This window comes from Ranitomeya variabilis, chromosome 4 (genome assembly GCF_051348905.1).
Source record: "Ranitomeya variabilis isolate aRanVar5 chromosome 4, aRanVar5.hap1, whole genome shotgun sequence".
Taxonomy (NCBI): domain Eukaryota; kingdom Metazoa; phylum Chordata; class Amphibia; order Anura; family Dendrobatidae; genus Ranitomeya; species Ranitomeya variabilis.
The window spans coordinates 375,898,027-375,921,894 of record NC_135235.1 but is presented as its reverse complement, the minus strand read 5'-3'; the positions used below and the strand labels follow the sequence as shown (position 1 = coordinate 375,921,894).

Here is a 23,868-nt window from a genome sequence, read left to right as displayed (position 1 = left end):
ATGGAACGACTCCGACTCCTAAAATATATATAATAAATTGGGTACAGTAGTTCAATGCAGTTTGTGGGGAATATTTTTATCATAAGAATTTGGGAATGTTATGGAATGTCCTATAAATGTCTGTCCTATTCCTGATCTAAGGTCTACAAAGGGAGATTTGTAGTTAAAATTCTGCGCTGACGCTAAGATGAATTTCAGGAGAGTATAGTTGATTCACAGTGGTTTTATTCATCGCGTTTCAGGGGTCTCATGCCCCCTTCATCAGGAAATACCACACAGAATATACAGGCATCACAGGTATAAATAGTTTTGCTAGATTACAAAAAAAAAAAAAAAGGCACTTTGCTAAAGACACTACAGTTAATTCCTCAGGTGTTGAAAAAGGCGTCCATGGGGCTTTAGATGTTTTTCACCTAGATGTACCATCTAAATCTAATTTTTATCCGTTAGAAGATAAAAGCCACCAAATTAATGCCTTTAATGATATCGTACTAAAAGAATTTGAGAAAATTACACGTGGCGCTGTCAGCAATAAAAAGATGAAATCTAATCTTAATTTGCAAGAGAAACAAGCGTTGAAAGCACTTTCACTTAATAATTTAATTGTGATTAGACCAGCCGACAAAGGTGGAGGGATAGTAATTCAGAACCGATGCAACTCCATCAATGAAGCTAATAGGATTTTATCTGACACTGATTATTATGTAAAAAGCTCATTGAGTAACTACTCCAACTCTATTAAAGCCTATAATGCTCTTATCGTTGAGGGGATTTTACAGAATATCTTTAACAGTAAGGGTACCGTCACACAGTGCCATTTTCATCGCTACGACGGCACGATCCGTGACGTCGCAGCGTTGTATGATTATCGCTCCAGCGTCGTAGACTGCGGTCACACTTTGCAATCACGGCGCTGGAGCGATGCCGAAGTCCCCGGGTAACCAGGGTAAACATCGGGTTACTAAGCGCAGGGCCGCGCTTAGTAACCCGATGTTTACCCTGGTTACCAGCGTAAACGTAAAAAAAACAAACAGTACATACTTACATTCCGGTGTCTGTCCCCCGGCGTTCTGCTTCTCTGCACTGTGTAAGCACCATAGCCGGAAAGCACAGCGGTGACGTCACCGCTGTGCTCGCTTTCCGGCCGGCAGGCGCTCACAGTGCAGAGAAGCTGAGACGCCGGAGGACAGACACCGGAATGTGAGTATGTACTGTTTGTTTTTTTTACGTTTACGCTGGTAACCACGGTAAACATCGGGTTACTAAGCGCGGCCCTGCACTTAGTTACCCGATGTTTACCCTGGTTACAAGCGAACGCATCGCTGGATCGCTGTCACACACAACGATCCAGCGATGTCAGCGGGTGATCAAGCGACGAAAGAAAGTTCCAAACGATCTGCTACGACGTACGATTCTCAGCAGGGTCCCTGATCGCTGCTGCGTGTCAGACACTGCGATATCGTAACGATATCGCTAGAACGTCACGAATCGTACCGTCGTAGCGATGAAAATGGCACTGTGAGACGGTACCCTAAGGAGAAGAATTTTTTAACTATTAAGAACCCCAGTATCCCTTTTTTTTACCATCTGCCAAAAATGCACAAAAGTCTTCATAACCCCCCTGGCAGACCGATAATTGCAGGTATCAATTCTCTAACCTCAAATTTAGCCCACTATATTGATAGGATAATGTTACTGCATGTGTTTAATCTAAAAAGTCACCTCAGAGACTCAACTCATCTATTGTATTTACCTGCAAGAGGTCACTTGGAAACCGCATTATGTATTTATTACTATGGACGTAACTGCACTTTAATATTGCACATGATGTTGGCACAAATTGTTTTTATCAATTTTTAAAATCTGATAATAGGATTTCTTCGGCACAAAAGGATTTTATTATAAAGGAATTGATTTTATACTGAAAAACAAGTATTTTACTTTTGACAAATTATTTTATCAGCAAATCAAGGGGATTGCAATGGGCCCGAAGGTTTGCTAACCTTTTTATGGGGATTTCTGAAGAAATGTTTATTTTTAATGAGAATTGGTGTAAAAATATTATTTTATATAAGAGATTCATTGATGATTTATTTTTTATTTGGGATAACTCCACTAATAATATTGAACATTTTATCCAGACAATAAATTTTAATAGTTGGAATCTTTCTTTTACACTAGTCCATAATAATTTTTAAATACATTTTTTAGATGTCACCCTTTTTGTTAAAGAAGAAAAGATTTGTAGCAAAACATTTTTTTAAAAAGTAGATACCAATGGTTACATCCATTACAGCAGTGGACACTACAACAAATGGTTAAATAATACCCCCAGCAACCAATTTAACGGTATCAGAAAGAACTGTTCATTAGACACAGACTTCAAAGAACAGTCGAATGTTTTAAAGAAAAGATTTTGTGCCCAGAACTATCCTTCACATTTAATTAAAAACGCCTTCAAAAACTCTATTAAATTAAATCAGGGAACATTATTAGAGCAGAAAGAAAAAAAGAGTAGCTAATAATAATTATGCACTGAACTTCATAACACAATTCTCCACCGAACACAAGGAAATCCGTAAAATTTTCCACAAGAATTGGCACATACTGCTAAATGATCCTATTTTAAATAGAATTCTTCAGAGAAATCCGGGGATCACATTTCGAAGAGCCCCCACAATTAAGGACTTAATAGCCCCTAGCCGCCTGAGATCCCATACAGGGGCCAATGGGTTTCTCACCAGTAATTCCACCAAAGGAATTTTTAAATGTGGCACAAAAAATTGCTTATGCTGTTACAGCATAAATCATAAATCTGATTGTATAATCTCATGCTCCACTAAAGAAAAATTTATGATTGCTTTTTTTCTGAATTGCAATTCTGACTTTGTAATATATGTTATTGAATGTCCCTGCAGTAAACAGTATGTGGGGAGAACTACACAGCCCCTACACCTCAGACTGAATTCCCATCGTCACAATATAAAAAAAGGCTTACTCACTCATGGTCTGTCCAGACATTATGCCCTGGTGCATAAAAAGGACTTTATACTATTAAAAATCAGCCCTATCGATCATATAACTAAGCATGTACCTCATAGATCCATGAAATTAAATAGGAAAGAAGTATATTGGATCTACAAATTAGGGAGCCTGAAACCACAAGGCTTAAATGAAATAACTGAGGTTTTCATCCGAACAGTGCAATTTCCTATATATATATATATATATATATATATATATATATATATATATATATATATATATGTATGTATATATATATATATATATATATATATATATATATATATATATATATATATATATATATATATATATATATATATATATATATATATATATATATATAGAAAAAATTGGAACAGCACAAATCCTTTACTTATCTTCGGGTGCAAGGCCCAGGCAACCCGTCCCTTGGTTGCTTTCAGTCCATATAAGTCACAAAAATAGGCAGCACTCCATATTCTCAAGATAATCTGCAGGTCTTTATTGAGCCCACATCTCGTGCAACGTTTCAGCTCTCAACTGAGCCTTTCTCAAGCAACAAACAGACCTTTTGACAGTGTATATATAGAGGGACATTTCCCCAACATCCCCTCTGTGCAGCCAATCAGTGAACTTCATAAATTTACGGACAATTACATTGCATCATAAAGTGTATTAAGTGCCAGCGGTGTACTATTAAAATCATATAGGACAATTACTGAATTAAACATACCCTTGGAGAGACATAGCTTTCAAGGAGGAGGCAGCATGTTTTCGGCGTCCCCGGACAGCTACTGCGCATGTCCTAATCCTCCTATGTGACTCATGATCACGTGTTAGGTAGAGGGCCAATAAGAACCGCTATTTTCCACACGGCGTATTGCGCCTGCGCAGTAGCGCTCGGAGTCTCTATATTGATAATAAACTCCAATGTTTTCCTGTGACTCATGGTCACATATATATATAGAGGGCCAATAGAAGCCACTATTCTCCATTTGTCATAACGCGCCTGCGCAGTAGCGCTCATGATCCCCATCTTGGTAATGGAATCTACTTCCTTCAGGACTTAAAGCGCATGCGCCGTAGCGCCTATGGCAGCGATATTACTCAACATCACTTAGTGTTGTATATGGCATTTTCAGGGCCACATTGTATAAGAATAAATAAATAAATAAAGTGCCACCAAGTGCCTTTATATTAATAATGCCAGCACTATAATATAGAATACATTCTTTAACCCTTATGGTAAAATCCATTTTATCCATTTCTACGTTCACTAAGGCAGCTCAGCTGCTCATATGCCATAAGGACCAATGTGAGATGTGCATAATCCTACCTTGAGCTAACAGAGAGTATCTTGATTCAGATCCTCACCTGGCACTCATACAGTGTCTATAGGGTGCCCCTCACCCCTTCGAGTCAGGCGCCTCCATTCTAGACCTCTGCATAGCAGTAGCACGTAAGTCCTGGCTTGTGTGAACATATATGGTTTATGGATCCCCAATGGGTATATTGCACATAGCCCTTTTGGCCACATTTATCAATATACAAAAGCAAAAGAAGTCTATAGGACAAAAAGAAATATATTTATATTTATATAATTTATTAATTGGCCTCCTACCATCCACGTACATGGTTAATTCAATATTAAATTATATATCTTTTTCAAATAGTTATAATAACACAGCATATATATTGCTCAAATTGATTTTCCTCCTCCATCTCGAATGTCTCTCCAAATAGGATCTTCTGTTATGCATAACAGCAACAGTACCTGGACAAAAAACATATACAAATTAAAATTAGGAACATACTATTAAGAAAGTATTCCCAATTATATAAATACAACATATACCAGACTTGTTAACTACACTATCTCGATGCTGGAACATAATATTATATAACTCTATGTAATTTAAAATCTACATTGAGGCCCTTGGGCCTAAGCGTATTCAATTTATATATCCACATAAGTTCCCTTTTGCGGAGGACTAACTCTCTATCACCTCCTCTCCTCTCTATAGGTACCCTGTCAATAATCATAAACTTTAAATCCTTCTCTAAATGATTACACTCCACAAAGTGTTTTGGAACCGGGAGATCGGTCCTCTTTTTTCTAATTGAGTATCGGTGTTGATTCATTCGTACCTTGAACTCGCACGTCGTTTCACCGACGTACCACAGCTTACACGGACACATCAAAAGGTACACAACAAAGTCAGAGCTGCAAGTTAGATAATGTTTGATATTATATATTTTCCCCGTTTGCGGATGTTCAAATGTTGCTCCTTTCACCATATAGGTGCAGTTCACACAATTTAAACATGGGAAACAGCCTGTTTTGCTTGAGCCTGTCAGGGATAATTGTTTACTTACTCTTCTTGGGCCAATATCTGACTTAATCAAATAATCCTTAATATTCTTATTACGTCTATAGGAATATAGTGGCGGTAATTGCAGTTCTTTTATGTCAGGCAAGCATTTTCCCAGCATACCCCAATGTTTACTGATCACGTTGGCAACTTCCCTACTCTCCTCCGCATATGTGGTGACTAATGGGACTCTCTTTTGTTTCCTCTCACATCGGTTGTATGTCTTCTTTTGGATAAGTTCCACTCTACTTATTTGTAGTACTTTATTTTTGGTATTCTGGTATTCTTTTGGCGTGGTGGAGATACATAGATGATGTCTTCCTCCTATGGACAGGTACACAGGGCGAATTGGAAGAATTCTTTCAATTCTTAAATACCATTGATAATACAATCAAATTCACACTTGTAATGTCCAGAAAGGAAATTCAGTTCCTAGATGTACTCGTCAGTCTAGAGAAGGGACAATTAAGTACTACATTATTTGTGAAAAATACAGACAAAAATAATTTGTTACTTTACGATAGCCAACACCCTCGATCTATGGTTAAATCCATTCCACTTAGCCAACTCTTAAGGATCAGGAGGATAGTTAAAGATGAAAAGGACATAGATACAGTGGTAGACAAATTAGTTAAAAAATTTCTGGATAGAGGTTACCCCATGAATTTATTGGAGAATACCAAAAATAAAGTACTACAAATAAGTAGAGTGGAACTTATCCAAAAGAAGACATACAACCGATGTGAGAGGAAACAAAAGAGAGTCCCATTAGTCACCACATATGCGGAGGAGAGTAGGGAAGTTGCCAACGTGATCAGTAAACATTGGGGTATGCTGGGAAAATGCTTGCCTGACATAAAAGAACTGCAATTACCGCCACTATATTCCTATAGACGTAATAAGAATATTAAGGATTATTTGATTAAGTCAGATATTGGCCCAAGAAGAGTAAGTAAACAATTATCCCTGACAGGCTCAAGCAAAACAGGCTGTTTCCCATGTTTAAATTGTGTGAACTGCACCTATATGGTGAAAGGAGCAACATTTGAACATCCGCAAACGGGGAAAATATATAATATCAAACATTATCTAACTTGCAGCTCTGACTTTGTTGTGTACCTTTTGATGTGTCCGTGTAAGCTGTGGTACGTCGGTGAAACGACGTGCGAGTTCAAGGTACGAATGAATCAACACCGATACTCAATTAGAAAAAAGAGGACCGATCTCCCGGTTCCAAAACACTTTGTGGAGTGTAATCATTTAGAGAAGGATTTAAAGTTTATGATTATTGACAGGGTACCTATAGAGAGGAGAGGAGGTGATAGAGAGTTAGTCCTCCGCAAAAGGGAACTTATGTGGATATATAAATTGAATACGCTTAGGCCCAAGGGCCTTCAATGTAGATTTTAAATTACATAGAGTTATATAATATTATGTTCCAGCATCGAGATAGTGTAGTTAACAAGTCTGGTATATGTTGTATTTATATAATTGGGAATACTTTCTTAATAGTATGTTCCTAATTTTAATTTGTATATGTTTTTTGTCCAGGTACTGTTGCTGTTATGCATAACAGAAGATCCTATTTGGAGAGACATTCGAGATGGAGGAGGAAAATCAATTTGAGCAATATATATGCTGTGTTATTATAACTATTTGAAAAAGATATATAATTTAATATTGAATTAACCATGTACGTGGATGGTAGGAGGCCAATTAATAAATTATATAAATATAAATATATTTCTTTTTGTCCTATAGACTTCTTTTGCTTTTGTATATTGATAAATGTGGCCAAAAGGGCTATGTGCAATATACCCATTGGGGATCCATAAACCATATATGTTCACACAAGCCAGGACTTACGTGCTACTGCTATGCAGAGGTCTAGAATGGAGGCGCCTGACTCGAAGGGGTGAGGGGCACCCTATAGACACTGTATGAGTGCCAGGTGAGGATCTGAATCAAGATACTCTCTGTTAGCTCAAGGTAGGATTATGCACATCTCACATTGGTCCTTATGGCATATGAGCAGCTGAGCTGCCTTAGTGAACGTAGAAATGGATAAAATGGATTTTACCATAAGGGTTAAAGAATGTATTCTATATTATAGTGCTGGCATTATTAATATAAAGGCACTTGGTGGCACTTTATTTATTTATTTATTCTTATACAATGTGGCCCTGAAAATGCCATATACAACACTAAGTGATGTTGAGTAATATCGCTGCCATAGGCGCTACGGCGCATGCGCTTTAAGTCCTGAAGGAAGTAGATTCCATTACCAAGATGGGGATCATGAGCGCTACTGCGCAGGCGCGTTATGACAAATGGAGAATAGTGGCTTCTATTGGCCCTCTATATATATATGTGACCATGAGTCACAGGAAAACATTGGAGTTTATTATCAATATAGAGACTCCGAGCGCTACTGCGCAGGCGCAATACGCCGTGTGGAAAATAGCGGTTCTTATTGGCCCTCTACCTAACACGTGATCATGAGTCACATAGGAGGATTAGGACATGCGCAGTAGCTGTCCGGGGACGCCGAAAACATGCTGCCTCCTCCTTGAAAGCTATGTCTCTCCAAGGGTATGTTTAATTCAGTAATTGTCCTATATGATTTTAATAGTACACCGCTGGCACTTAATACACTTTATGATGCAATGTAATTGTCCGTAAATTTATGAAGTTCACTGATTGGCTGCACAGAGGGGATGTTGGGGAAATGTCCCTCTATATATACACTGTTAAAAGGTCTGTTTGTTGCTTGAGAAAGGCTCAGTTGAGAGCTGAAACGTTGCACGAGATGTGGGCTCAATAAAGACCTGCAGATTATCTTGAGAATATGGAGTGCTGCCTATTTTTGTGACTTATATATATATATATATATATATTTAGTGAAACTACCGAGGTTTGATCTGAATGCGCAGCCCTCCCCCCCTTTTTTTTATGAATTTGATATTTCTATTTTTATTTTTTTATTTGTATAGTTATGATTGATTTTTTAATCCTTTGTGCTTTGAGCCATTTAAGATTTAAATATATATTTACATTTAGGATTATCTTGGAGTCATTCATTGATCTGTTTAGTTGCAATTTATGCCTTTAATCCATGTAATTCCTTTTTTTTATATTTTTATATTTTTTACAAGAAAATTCTTCTTCCTCTGCCCTCATGTCTGCATAGTCTAAAGTTACCTTCACACTAAACGATATCGCTAGCGATCCGTGACGTTGCAGCGTCCTGGCTAGCGATATCGTTTAGTTTGACAGGCAGCAGCGATCAGGATCCTGCTGTGATATCGCTGGTCGTTGAACAAAGTTCAGAACTTTATTTGGTCGTCAGACCGGCGTGTATCGTCGTGTTTGACACCAAAAGCAACGATACCAGCGATGTTTTACACTGGTAACCAGGGTAAACATCGGGTTACTAAGCGCAGGGCCGCGCTTAGTAACCCGATGTTTACCCTGGTTACCAGTGTAAAATGTAAAAAAAACAAACAGTACATACTCACCTTCGCATCCCCCGGCGTCCGCTTCCCACACTGACTGAGCACCGTAAAGTGAAAGTGAAAGTACAGCACAGCGGTGACGTCACCGCTCTGCTGTTAGGGCCGGTGCTCAGTCAGTGGCAGGAAGCTGTCTGTGTGACAGCTCTCCAGCGATCAAATAGCGACGCTGCAGCGATCGGCATCGTTGTCGCTATCGCTGCAGCGTCGCTTAATGTGAAGGTACCTTGAGTCTGCCCAGGAGAGGAGCGCTTTCACTCTTTTAATCCATACAAATTGTCTCCATCACAACTGTGTCCTGAACAATGGTTTATTTACTCTTGGGATCAAATCCTGGGAGATAGTGCCGATTGTGGCAGCTTCACAGGGTGTAATGACCCCTCCCGACAGGAGTAAAGGTACCGTTACACTAAACGACTTACCAACGATCACGACCAGCGATACGACCTGGCCGTGATCGTTGGTGAGTCGTTGTGTGGTCACTGGGGAGCTGTCACACAGACAGCTCTCTCCAGCGACCAACGATCAGGGGAACGACTTCGGCATCGTTGAAACTGTCTTCAACGATGCCGAAGTCCCCCTGCAGCACCCCGGTAACCAGGGTAAACATCGGGTTACTAAGTGCAGGGCCACACTTAGTAACCCGATATTTACCTAGGTTACCATTGTAAAAGTAAAAAAAAAAACCAGTACATACTCACATTCTGATGTCTGTCACGTCCCCCGGCGTCCACAGGGTTACGAGCTGCTGCTCAGAGCTTCCTGCACTGACTGTGTCAGCGCCGGCAGTAAAGCAGAGCAGATATCACAGCAGGATCCAGATCGCTGCTGCGTGTCAAACACAACGAGATCGCTATCCAGGACGCTGCAACGTCACGGATCGTCGTCGTTCTCGCTGCAAAGTCGCTAAGTGTGAAGGTACCTTAACTCAATACTCCTTTACTCTGCTGTTCTTTGTGATCACTGAGTGCTGTGTATTCATTCATTCCCCTCCCTTGGCATTGCTATATTGTCTCTTGGTATATATGATATCTATCATTGGTCCTTGGACAGGTGAAGTGTTACTTTCACTTTGTTTCTGCGCTCACCCCGCTGGTTTGCGGCTTAAATTGTTACTCTTATGTACGTGACGCAATTTTAAACTAATTATAATTTTCGTAATTTTAGATCACCACTAACTACCACACATTAATCTTCATATTTATATTTTTTAATGTAAAATAATAAAACATGATTTTATTCCACATTCAATGTAAAGATTCCAATGGATTTTCGATAAGAAAAAGCAGCTTGTTGATTCCACACGGTAGTTCATCTGTAAGGCATTCGCTTCTGAACTGGAGTAATTCCTTTTCTTACAGGTTCTTGTCCATTTAGGTAGAGATCTTTTTTTTTTTTTTTCTCCTCCTCCTAAATGCTGCAAATTTGGAACTATTGTGTAGAAATATAAAATATATCATTGTATTTTTTTCATTATATATACCTCTCTAATCGTTTTGTTTGATTTGTGAATTGTGTGTTATCATTGAACTTTGAGGGTATGTTCACACGTCCGGATTTCTTGCAGAAATTTCCTGAAGAAAACCGGAAATTTTCTGCAAGAAATCCGCATTTTTTTTTTTTTGCGTTTTTTTTTCCGTTTTTTTCGCTTTTTTTTAGCATTCTGCAAGCGTAATTAGCTTGCAGAATGCTAAAGTTTTCCAAGCGATCTGTAGCATCGCTTGGAAAACTGACTGACAGGTTGGTCACACTTGTCAAACATACTGTTTGACAAGTGTGACCAACTTTTTACTATAGATGCAGCTTATGCAGCATCTATAGTAAAAGATAGAATGTTTAAAAATAATTAAAAAAATAAAAAAAATGGTTATACTCACCCAGACATCTCATCAGCGGCGTCCGTTCCTCTTCCTATAGCTGGTGTGTGCGCGCAGGACCTTCCATGACGTCGCGGTCATGTGAGCGGTCACATGACCGCTCACGACCAATCACAAGACAGTGACGTCATCGGCAGGTCCTTCACCGCACAGCAGCTATAGGAACCGAAGCGGCAGCATGCAGCGGTGAGGCGGGAAGACATCGAGGGTGAGTATAGGACTATTTTTTATTTTATTTATTTATTTTTTTACCAATTATATGGTGCCCAGTGCGTGGAGGAGAGTCTCCTCTCCTCCACCCTGGGTACCAACCGCACATAATCTGCTTACTTCCCGCATGGTGTGCACAGCCCCGTGCGGGAAGTAAGCAGATCAATGGACTCCTAGGTGTGCGGAATCCCCGCAATTCCGCATTTTTAATAAACATGTTGCTTTTTTTTCCGCAATGCGATTTTTTCACGGAAAAAATCGCAACATTTGCACAAAAAATGCGGAATACCCTGTAAGTAATAGGAGACATATGTTAGCGTTTTTATCACGTTTTTATAGCGAAAAAACGCGAAAAAAACGCTAAAAATCCTGAACGTGTGCACATGGCCTGACACTGAGTCATCTGACCTGTTGGCGCCCTTTTTTTTTTTTTTTTGTAATCTAGCAAAACTATTTATACCTGTGATGCCTGTATATTCTGTGTGGTATTTCCTGATGAAGGGGGCATGAGACCCCTGAAACGCGTTGAATAAAACCACTGTGAATCAACTATACTCTCCTGAAATTCATCTTAGCGGCAGCGCAGAATTTTAACTACAAATCTCCCTTTGAAGACATTATTTTCTCTGGTCTTTGAAGACCTGTGGATCTGCAGCAGCCGCTATCTACATGCTCTAATCTCATCCTAACCAGGTGAGCAAATTTGGTGTATATTCTCCTCCGTGTAACGTGGATAAGACCCTATTGCGCTTTGTCTCCCCATTGTTTTGCAAATGATCTAAGGTCTAGACGTTTAGCTGAGATGAATCTGTGCTGCAGTTTATGTTCATGATAAGTAGTGAAGCTCCTCATCTACAGATAAGGGGAAAATAAACACACAGGGAAGGAATGCCTGCAGTTATCTCAGAACTTCTGCAGTGAACAGGAAAGCAGGATTAAAGGCTGAGTCACACATAACGATATCGTTAACGATATCGATGCAACGTCACGCTTTTGGTGACGTAGCAACGATCCCGCTAACGATTATCGTTATGTGTGACAGCGACCAACGATCAGGCCCCTGCTGGCAGATCGTTGGTCAATGGGAATGATCAGGACCTTTTTTTGGTCGCTGATCACTCGCTGTCAACGCTGGATCGGCATGTGTGACGCCGATCCAGCGATGTGTTCACTTGTAACCAGGGTAAATATCAGGTTACTAAGCGCAGGGCCGCGCTTAGTAACCCGATATTTACCCTGGTTACCATTGTAAAAGTTAAAAAAAAAAAAAAAACAGTACATACTCACATTCTGATGTCTGTCACGTCCCCCGGCGTCCACTGACTGTGTCAGCGCCGGCCGTAAAGCAGAGCACAGCGGTGACGTCACCGCTGTTACTGCCGGCACTGACACATTCAGAGCAGGGAAGCCGCCGGCGGGGGACGTGACAGACATCAAAATGAGTATGTAGTGTTTTTTTTTTTTACTTTTACAATGGTAACCAGGGTAAATATCGGGTTACTAAGTGCGGCCCTGCACTTAGTAACCCGATGTTTACCCTGGTTACCCGGGTGCTGCAGGGGAACTTCGGCATCGATGAAGACAGTTTCAACGATGCCGAAGTCGTTCCCCTGATCGTTGGTCGCTGGAGAGAGCTGTCTGTGTGACAGCTCCCCAGCGACCACACAACGACTTACCAACGATCACGGCCAGGTCGTATCGCTGGTCATGATCGTTGGTAAGTCGTTTAGTGTAACTGTACCTTAAGGCAAGTACTTCTTAAAGCATATCTAAACTGTCAGTAAACTGCGCATAAATCAATAGTCCAGTATATGTTGTCTCTGTATTCTTGATGTTTTAGTTTGTTTTTCCTCTTCGCTCATGTTTGGAGAAATTAGCTGCCCTGATGACTTATATACACTATACATAGAATATAAGGGGAAAAACTGTTTTCTAACATATCAAATTCAGAAAATCAGTAAGAGGATCGATGAGAACATATATATTTGTGTGTGTGTTCTGCAATATGATTCAGAACAAACATGCTCCCTCCTTCCTCCCCTCTTCATAGACTGTGAAGAAATATGATGTGAAGTATTTAGTGAGCTGAACAAGCCTGACATTTAAAGTTCAGCATAAAGCTATCTAACATGTTTTACAAACTTTATACTTATCTGTCTTATTGATTTATGCTGATTGTTTTATTTATATCCTAAATAATACAGTGCATGATTCCCTATTCTTGCAAGAATTACAATATACCTTTTTTTTTTTTTTTTTTTTACAGGACAAAATTATTTTGAGAGCGAATTTACTGTATTTTTTGGATAAGACGACGCAGTTTTTTCCCCAAAATTTGAGGGCAAAATGGGGGTGCGTCTTATAATGCGAATGTACCTTACCAATACCGTTGCTGCAGGCCGCAGGCTGGGATAAAGGGGTGTCCGGCAGTGCTGCAGATGTCTGGCGCTGCTACCCAGTGCTCTGCGGGTGTCTCCGGTGCCCGGCGGCACTGCAAAGTGCCCAGCGGCGCTACTGTGAGTGTCCGGCGCTGCTGCCCGATGCTCTGCTGGTGTCTCTGGTGCTGTGGGTGCGCGGCCGCTGCTGCCCGATGCTGCTGCAGGGTTCTCCAGTGCTGCTGGGGCCCACCCCGGCAGTCACATGATTTCCTGTGCGGTGGACTCCGAGAAAATGGCCGCCGGGGGAGCGACGCATGCGCAGATGGAGATCTCGGCACCGAGATCTCGGGAGATGAGATTTCAGCGCTGAAAACTCATCTCCATCTGCGCATGCGCCGCTCCCCCGGTGGCCATTTTCTCGGAGTCCACCGCTCAGGAAATCATGGGACTGCCGGGACTCTGGCCTTTCTCAAAATGTTGGAAGAGCCCCGGCAGCACCAGAAACTGCCGCAGCAGCACCGGGCAGCGTCCGGGCACCCGCAGCACCAGAGACACCAGCAGTGCACCGGGCAGCAGTGCCAGACACCTGCAGCAGGACCGCCGGGCACCGGAGACACCCACAGAGCACCGGGCAGCTGCGCCAGACTCTAGCAGCACTGTCTGACACCCGTTCATCCCAGCCTGCTGCCGGCAGCATCACCCCAACTCCTGCCTCCTCCAGCAGTGACCCTCGGTTCCTGCTTCACTGCAGCCACCACCCCCGTTAAGCAATAAGATGCATGGATTATAAGAAGCACCACCATTTTATTAAAAAAAAATCCTATTTTTCTCCTCAAAATTTGGGGTGCGTCTTATAATCCAGTGTGTCTTATAAAGTGAAAAATACTACATAATTATAAAATATCTAAGAAGCAGCTTATGAAGTCAGCTGTATTTAAGCATTTTACAGTGACTCAAGATAAAAGACATTTTGTGTGTCAGTGTATAAGTGACCCAGATGAAAACAAATGATGTGATGCTAAAATCAGGCAGTGATAAAAATGCTCGTTCAGGAGCTTCCAATCTAAGAAAACATTTACAACGCTGCCACCCAGAAGTTTACAAAGCTGTGAGTGAAAAAGATCAGAGCAGAACCAAGAAACCAGAGACCAGCACTTCGCGCCAGGCAAATTAGGACAAAAGAGCATCTGAAACATCAGTTACAAGATATTTTGTAAGTTACTGTAACAATGATGGAACATGTGTTTAAAAGACAGTTCATGGAGCTTGTTGTGAAGGACTGTGTACCATTATCATTATTTGCACGACAGCTTTTACAGCTCTTAATGGAGAAATGGCCATAAACTTGGTGCTTCTCTTGAAAGAGAAAGTATTAGAAAATTAGTAATTGAAGAAGCCTGCACACGTCACAGAGTGAACTATTTTGCGATCAACGTTCGATATATTTGTGACAACTAAAAAATTGTTACTAACACGCTTGGCAGTAAAAGATACTAAAGCTCTTCACAGCAGCCAGTATCTCCACACCTTAGTGGAAAAAGTTCTTCAAGACTACGAACTAAAAAAAAAAAAAACAACAGGTTCTTGCTGCTGTAACTCATAATGCTGCAAACACACTTTACAATTAAACAGATGAATGAGAATAATGAAGGTGTACAGCAGCTAGAAGAACATTTCACATTCAGTATGTTGGAGATGGAAGGCCACAGTCCTGTTCTCATAACGGAGGAACAAGCAGATATTACTACAGAAGAACAGCAAAATGATTCTTTACAATTAGATCTTGTTGAAGCTGCTTCACACCTCTTTTCTATTCAGCACATGCACTGTGTTGTGCACACGCTGCAACTGGCAATAAGAGATAGTCTGCAAGAGGGACATGCCACCAACCCAAGTTAGTGTAGAGAGGTTGTTCTCTAGCCTAAAAAAAAAAAAGTCAGATTTGAGGTAATCTATGAAGGAGGATCTGATGGAGGCGATACTATTTCTCAGAACAAATTCATAATATAATAAATATAATATATTGTAAATATGAACAAGTTTTTGATCTAAAGTTGTATTCCAATAAATATATTGTATGTTCTATCTAAATGGCTTGATTATAGTATCATAATAATGATTAAAAGCCTAATGTTACCATTTTACCACAGTAAATTTATCACTTAAACATGAGCCATGTATGAGGAGTCGGAGTCGTGGAAATTGAGGAGTCGAAGTCGGAGATTTAGCCTACAGACCCCACAGCCCTGGTTAATAGTGGAGAATACTTGTCTATGTGCGGCCATATATGGACCAGATTACACAAACAATTTCTATTCACATCTATGGTAGTCATGAAAAGAGTGGGAAACAGATGTTAAGCTATGCTGCCCACCTTTGGCCTCCACACAAAAGACAAGAATTCCCATATTAGCCATTAATGGCCAACACAGGAATACCCCTTTAAGGATCCACATCTATTACCCTTGGATATGTTAGAGGCAATTGAGAGTTCTGAAGCAGTTAAAAAGAATTTGCCCACTTGTCCATTAAAGAAAGAAACTATTCAGAACTGTGTGAAAAAAATATAGCATATGCCCACCTACTTATTCCTCAGACGCTCCTCTGGTAAGCCGGCCAGATCTCCATCTGGTCTTCTTGTGTCCACGTCAAGCATGTGACTGTTGCAACTGGCAACTAGCTGCAGCAGATCCTCTTCTGCTTTTATAAGCATGTCACCAATGCAGCCAATTGCTACCAGCAGCTATCACATTGCAATCTTCCGCCATAAGAAGAAGCAATGGGACCTGGGCAGCAATACCAAACAAGTGGAGGGGAGAATTAACCAACAAGACACATTTCATGTCCCATGCCTTAAAGGTTTACTCACCTGTCTAGGAATATGTCTGGCAGAGGTGGGTATGTTTGCATGTCAGGAACTCGTTCATGCACAATAACCATGATAAAGGAGGTAAAGCCAAAAACTATAAAAACATAAATACAGCTAATGGCAGTCTTCCAGTATTCGGGGTCGAGTCTCTTTGGTGGATATTTGTGTTTTCCATTGGAGTACTGGTGTGGTTCCACACTAGAATCTGTTCCATGTCCATCAAAGTCTCTTTTAAGCTCTCCATTACATAGCCAGTCAGGACTTGGTGGTGAACTGACGCTAAGAGTTCCTGAGGCTGGCTCGTTACCCAACCCCAATTCTTCTAGGACGCTGGCATGCTGTTTTTGGAGTTTCCGAATTGAAAGCATAAGGCGTTTGATATCCCCTAACACTTTTATTTCCAGGGGCGGAGAGCGCAAGTCATATTCTGTTAATGCTAGCAGTGCTGTGCCATCTAGACGATGTTTGTTGCATAAAATATCCACATAGTCACAAAATCCCTCCTCCCTCAGCCATTTAGCCACATGTTTCGTAGTCCAACGTCGAATGCATAACTGACTGTTGCTTGCCATTGTTTTAACAGATACCTGTGGGAAAAAAAACAGATTATTGAGATTGGAATCTATATAACCAATTACAACAATATTAACTTCATTGCAAATTTAATATTTTTATATTCCATCATTATATCTTTGGAAACAAACAACTGAAAATGGTAAACATGAGCATGCACATCACCTTGCGACCAAAATACATATTGGCTACAAAGAAACGATCCCTTTAACATATACTACATTTGGATTATAATAGAAAATAAAACTGACAAACTTCAATTACATAATGCAAATTGAACATTCTCGTAAAACAACTTTTGACATTTATTCAAGTTTCATTTGTTATCCATATACAGCACAGACCAAAAGTTTGGACACACCTTTTCATTTAAAGATTTTTCTCTATTTTCATGACTATGAAAATTGTAAATTCACACTGAAGGCATCAACACTGTGTGAAACTGAAAATATGTTCTTATATTCTAGGTTCTTCAAAGTAGTCACCTTTTGCTTTGATGACTGCTTTGCACACTCTTTGCATTCTCTTGATGAGCTTAGTCAAGAAAATATAGTCACCGAAAATGGTTTTCACTTCACAGGTGTGCCCTGTCAGGTTTAATAAGTGGGATTTCTTGCCTTAAAAATGGGGTTGGGACCATCAGTTGTGTTGTGCAGAAGTCTGGTGGATACACAGCTGATAGTCCTACTGAATAGACTGTTAGCTGCTTTATTCTTGCCATAATACAAATTCTAAGTAAAGAAAAATGAGCGGCCATCATTACTTTAAGGAATGAAGGTCAGTCAGTCCGAAAAATTGGGAAAATTTTGAAAGTGTCCCCAAGTGCAGCTGCAAAAACCATCAAGCGCTACAAAGAAACTGGCTCACATGAGGACCAACCCAGGAAAGGAAGACCAAGAGTCACCTCTGCTTCTGAGGATAAGTTTATCCGAGTCACCAGCCTTAGAAATCGCAGGTTAACAGCAGCTCATATTAGAGACCAGGTCAATGCCACACAGAGTTCTAGCAGCAGACACATCTCTACAACAACTATTAAGAGGAGACTTTGTGCAGCAGGCCTTCATGGTAAAATAGCTGCTAGGAAACCACTGATAAGGACAGGCAACAAGCAGAAGATACTTGTTTGGGCTAAAGAACACAAGGAATGGACATTAGACCAGTGGAAATTTGTGCTTTGGTCTGAGAGTCCAAATTTGAGATCTTTGGTTCCAACCACTGTGTCTTTGTGCAATGCAGAAAAGGTGAACGGATGGACTCTACATGCCTGGTTCCCACCGTGAAGCATGGAGGAGGTGTGATGGTGTGGGGGTGCTTTGCTGGTGACACTGTTGGCGATTTATTCAAAATTGAAGGCATACATACTAAACCAACATGGCTACCACAGCATCTTGCAGCGGCATGCTATTCCATCCGGTTTGCGTTTAGTTGGACCATCATTTATTTTTAAACAGGACAATGACCCCAAACACACCTCCAGGCTGTGTAAGAGCTATTTGACCAAGAAAGAGAGTGATGGGGTGCTACGCCAGATGACCTGGCTTCTACAGTCACTAGACCTGAACGTAATTGAGATGGTTTGGGATGAGCTGGACCACAGAATGAAGGCAAAAGGGCCAACAAGTGCTAAGCATCTCTGGGAACTCATTCAAGATTGTTGGAAGATCATTTCCGGTGACTACCTCTTGAAGCTCATCAAGAGAATGCCAAGAGTGTGCAAAGCAGTCATCAAAGCAAAAGATGGCTACTTTGAAGAACCTAGAATATAAGACATATTTTCAGTTGTTTGACACTGTTTTGTTAAGTATATAATTCCACATGTGTTAATTCATAGTTTTGATGCCTTCAGTGTGAATTTACAACTTTCATAGTCATGAAAATACAGAAAAATCTTTAAATGAGAAGGTGCATCCAAACTTTTGGTCTGTACTGTATATAATTGTCTAAGGGTCTGTTTGTCGGTAACCGAAATCCCGCGTCACTGATTGGTAGCGCCCAGCCGGCCTCGACCAATCAACGTTCATAAATAAACTACATACATATACTAGAACGAGAACAACATGAAGGACAGTCTGTGAGGGAGAGAATAACATGGAGGACAATCTGTGAGTGAGAGAATAGCATGGATGACAGTCTGTGAGGGAGAGAATAACATGGAGGACAGTCTGTGAGGGAGAGAACATGGAGGACAGTCTGTGGGAGAGAATAACATGGACAGTGTGTGAGGGAGAGAATAACATGGATAACAGTCTGTGAGGGAGAGAATAACATGGAGGACAGTCTGTGAGGGAGAGAATAACATGGAGGACAGTCTGTGGGAGAGAATAACATGGAAGATGGTGTGTGAGGGAGAGAATAAAATGGATGACTGTGTGAGGGAGAGAATAACATGGAGGACAGTGTGTGAGGGAGAGAATAACATGGAGAACAGTCTGTGAGGGAGACAACAACATGGAGGTCAGTCTGTGAGGGAGAGTAACATGGAGGTCAGTTTGAGGGCGAGAATAACATGGAGGACAGTGTGTGAGGGAGAGAGAGAATAAGATGGAGGACAGTCTGTTAGGGAGAGAATAACATGGAGGGCAGTCTGTGAGGGAGAGAATAACATGAAGGACAGTCTGTGAGGGAGAGAATAACATGAAGGACAGTCTGAGGGAGATAATAACATGGAGGACAGTCTGTGAGGGAGAGAACAACATGGAGGACAGTGTGTAAGGGAGAGAATAAAAATTTTCCCCGTTTTTAAGTTTATCATATGGTAAAATAAATGGTGTCTTTGAAAACTATAAGTCATCCTGTAGAAAACAAGCTGTCATACAGCGATACATGACTAAAAGTTTTGACTCTTAAAATAAAAGACAGGAGAAAAACAATGGCAGTGTGTCCAATGGGTTAAAACATAAATGTAAGCACCAATGTTTATATGAATACTAGATGGTGGCCCGATTCTAACGCATTGGGTATCTACTATATAATCGTCTAATTCTGTCTGTCTGTCAGTAACGGAAATCCCGCGTCGCTGATTTGTCTCGCCAGCTGCCCGCGACCAATCAGCGATTTTCGAGCAGTCCGGCCGCGTATTGGCACGGGGTTTGAACCATACTTCGCTGATTGGTCACGCCCGACCGCGACCAATCAGCGATATTGGCGCGGGATTTAAACACCGCTTTGCTGATAATGCATTTATTTTACCCGGAAAATCCTGTGTATTCATTGCATTATTCTTAAATCTTCATAAATAAACTACATACATATTCTAGAATACCCGATGCATTAGAATCGGGCCACCATCTAGTTATCAATAAAAGAGAAACCGTTCCTTGATTCATGCAGGCAAAATAGAAGAATCGGGCCACCATCTAGTTATCAATAAAAGAGAAACCGTTCCTTGATTCATGCAGGCAAAATAGAGTCTAAATGCACGATTGCAACCAGGTATATTTTCCCCCGAAATGCTCTGGTGGTCCTGGGAAAATTCCAATTTGCAAAGATCGCTTTTCCCAGCGGTGCTCCAGAATATTGACAAGTCTCCCATGTGTGTAATTAATGAGAAACCTGTCAATCGTTTTGTGCACTGCTAGGAAAAGCTATCTTCGCAAACTGTCTTTTTCCTGGAACACTGCAGCATCTTAGGGTAAAACAACAAGGTTACTTAGCGGTAACTGGTTTTTCCAAAACCCAAGACAGCACACCCAAGGAGGGATCCGCCTACCAAGGTCAGGAGACCTACTGAAATAAAAGAGCAGTACCTCTCCCCTGCATCAGTTGGGTTACAGAGCATGAAGAGGAGGGCAAGGCACCCGGTTTCTTAGGTTTTCTCCACTCTTTGTCAATGAGTGCATTGATTTTACTAATAACCGGAAAAGTGAGCTTCTTTCTCTGCTCCAACCCTCTGAACGTCACGTCTTCTAGTGATTTAGCCATTTTCTCCTCTTTTAAGCCGATTGTTGACCTAACGGCTTTAACTAGCCTGTCTGTATTCTCCATCAGAAAACATGGTCTGCCCAAGCATGTCACTGTCCGAGGAGGATGAAGACTCACTGTAGTATTCTCCTCTGATAACTGAGAACCATCAGAATCAGTAGAGACTTCCCTAGATTTTTTTATTCCCTTCTTTTAACAGGGTTAATAGGGAACCTTCCACCTCTAGTCAGATGACAGATCTAAGGCTTGCGGAAAAGTCTGGGGTCTCTTCACTAATTGTTTTGAGGAAGCAGTTTGGGCAGAGATTATTCTGCCAGTCCACTGCTAGCGAGGTTTTACATAGTACACATTCCCTGTTCCTCTTCTTAGCGCTAGCTTTTTTTTAGGTCTCTACTAGTGATTTAAGCAAAAAACAAGGGGCCTATTAACAGGGAAACATTCATGAAGATCACTCATCACCCGCTGTCAATTTAAGGGTTTCTGATTCGAAGGCTGGTCTGGGATACAGAAAGCATCTTGTCCGGACACTGAGGAGTCCTGGGATCCCCTGCTCCTCTTGCTGTGACTGCTGCTACTCCTGCCACTTGAACGGTTCCCCCTTTACTGAGTCCAGGCTGCTGATGGTAACTGCTGCTGCGGTCTCTGATCCTCCACGGTACTCAATGGGTAGAGCTTAAGCTGAAGAACAAGTGCTTTTCTTGTGGTCTGTTCCTCTTCTTATGTGGGACCCACAGGACTGCTTCCGGGTCTGCCTCTTCTGGTCTCTTCAAAAGACTGCCTCAACCTCCTTTGAAAACCAAGCAGGACGCTCCGTTTTCCCATACCCCTGGTCAGCCATACTCACACAGGGTGCCATTTTCTTTCAGCAAGCACTCTGTAATGTTACTCTTCCCAGCGTGCCATGTGCTCGTGACATCAATGGAGATTGCCAATGATAGAATTGCAACCCGGTCTCAGCATGCAGCACAGAGCTGTTAGGAGGGAGGGTGGCGCATTGGTCCCTCTGGACCTGTGAACGCGCTTCAAGGACCATGAAGGTCGGCACCAAAGGCATCCAGCCTGCTCTTCCGTTTACCGGGACAGGGCTTGGTAAGAAGATTTATTTCCATTCCTCCCCACAGAATTCAACACAAGGTTGCCATCAAGGACAGGAAACCAACTGATGTGGGGGAGAGGTCCCGCCCCTCTATTTCAGTAGGTTTCCTGTCCTTGGAGAGCTGATCCCTCTCTCAGGTGTGTCGTCATGGGTTATGGGAAAATATACCTGGCTTCAATCGTGCATCTAGAAGTGGGGGTATGGAAAAGGGCAGTCAGACGTCTGTATAAATTGGACCGAGATCAGATTGCAATGCTGTAATGCTCGGGATGGGAAGCTGTCACGCTCGGGTTGGGAGAGCTGTTGGCCAGTCAGTAAATTATGCATACTTTGCACATTCCTTCATATGTTTTCTCTGAGTACTGCACAGTTTTCTTCACATCTCTGTATATCTTGTGTTATTGATCTTATATGGTGAGGGGCAATAGTGGGTACAGTTTTCATTTTACATTGCTATCGGATGTTGCTCCTTGCAAGACTTAGGGTACTGTCACACTCTGCAACTTTCCAACGATCACGACCAGCGATACGACCTGGCCGTGATCGTTGGAAAGTCGTTGTGTGGTCGCTGGGGAGCTGTCACACAGACAGCTCTCCAGCGACCAACGATGCCGAAGGCCCCGGGTAACCAGGGTAAACATCGGGTTACTAAGCGCAGGGCCGCGCTTAGTAACCCGATGTTTACCGTGGTTACCAGCGTAAAAGTTAAAAAAAAAAAAAAACAGTACATACTCACATTCCGGTGTCCTTCAGGTCCCTTGCCATCTGCTTCCCGCTCTGACTGAGTGCTGCCGTAAAGTGAAAGCAGATCACAGCGGTGACGTCACCATGGTGCTCTGTACTACATTACGGCCAGGAGTCAGTCAGAGCGGGAAGCAGACGGCAAGGGACCTTTTTGTTTTTTTTACGTTTACGCTGGTAACCAGGGTAAACATCGGGTTACTAAGCGCTGCCCTGCGCTTAGTAACCCGATGTTTACCCTGGTTACAGGCGAACGCATCGCTGGATCGCTGTCACACACAACGATCCAGCGATGACAGCGGGAGATCCAGCGACGAAATAAAGTTCCAAACGATCTGCTACGACGTACGATTCTCAGCAGGGTCCCTGATCGCTGCTGCGTGTCAGACACAGCGATATCGTATGGATATCGCTGGAACGTCACGGATCGTGCCGTCGTAGCGACCAAAGTGCCACTGTGTGACAGTACCCTTAGTTTCTACTCAGCACACCAGGATGATCATGATGTATATAGCCATCTAAGATTACTATCTGTACTGGAAAAACACTGATTGCACTTGATCATTGGCTTCCTTGGGTGTTTTGGAATTGTAATAATTGACATATCAGAATACACATCAATTGATCGGTCCTGTGCTGATGGGTTATTTGTTTGTACTACTATCCAGTGGATAAGGCTTTAATATTCTATTAGTTTACTTAAGCTGCCTTTTTTCCTCGCTTTTATTTGTCATATTACACTCGTAGTGTCTCCTAGGGACTCCCTAGGAGAACTGCCATGGGGCATTGCGTTTAAGAGGGTGCCAAGGTCCGCTGACAGGCAGGGATCAGGGTAGGGTACAGATTAGGGACAATAACCCCCCCCCTATTGACAGCCTGTCTACTGGTTATGTTATCTTTGACTGGGATTTTTTTTTTCTTTCTGATTTAGTTGTGTTTTTTCTTTTTTTAATTGATACTTAGAAATAGTGATTTTATGTGTAAAAATCTGTGAGTTTACTAGTTCGTGTATACACTTTATATTTGAATAGAGCCGCTTGCCAGTCTGTGCATTGCGGTTCTGTCCCATTTATACGGTAGTCTGACTTAAAGGGGTTGTCCACTACTTTCAGTTACGGTAACTCCCCAATGTATCCCCTTGGGGCCCCTAATGAATTGTGTAAATACCTTCTGTTGCCGTTTTCGCCTGTGAGCGGCGCTATGGCAGCGTCTGAGTCCAGGTCACGTGACCCCCAGGCTGCAGCCACCGCTAATTTCCGCCGACGTCACGTCAATTTCCAGACTCTGGAAATTGACGTGACATCCGCAACAGG

The 23,868-nt window shown here is 41.8% G+C and overlaps 1 protein-coding gene across 6 annotated transcripts in view; it reads right to left on the bottom strand.

Moving 5' to 3' along the window:
- The window catches only part of SAMD8 (sterile alpha motif domain containing 8), a 160,261-nt gene that overhangs the window by 70,976 nt on the left and 65,417 nt on the right, over positions 1-23,868 (bottom strand). For all 6 annotated transcript variants that reach the window (XM_077250768.1, XM_077250772.1, XM_077250771.1 and 3 more), the window contains one exon: positions 16,225-16,811. In XM_077250768.1, the coding sequence (XP_077106883.1) occupies positions 16,225-16,811 (587 nt within the window). The remainder of the gene's footprint in view (positions 1-16,224; positions 16,812-23,868) is intronic.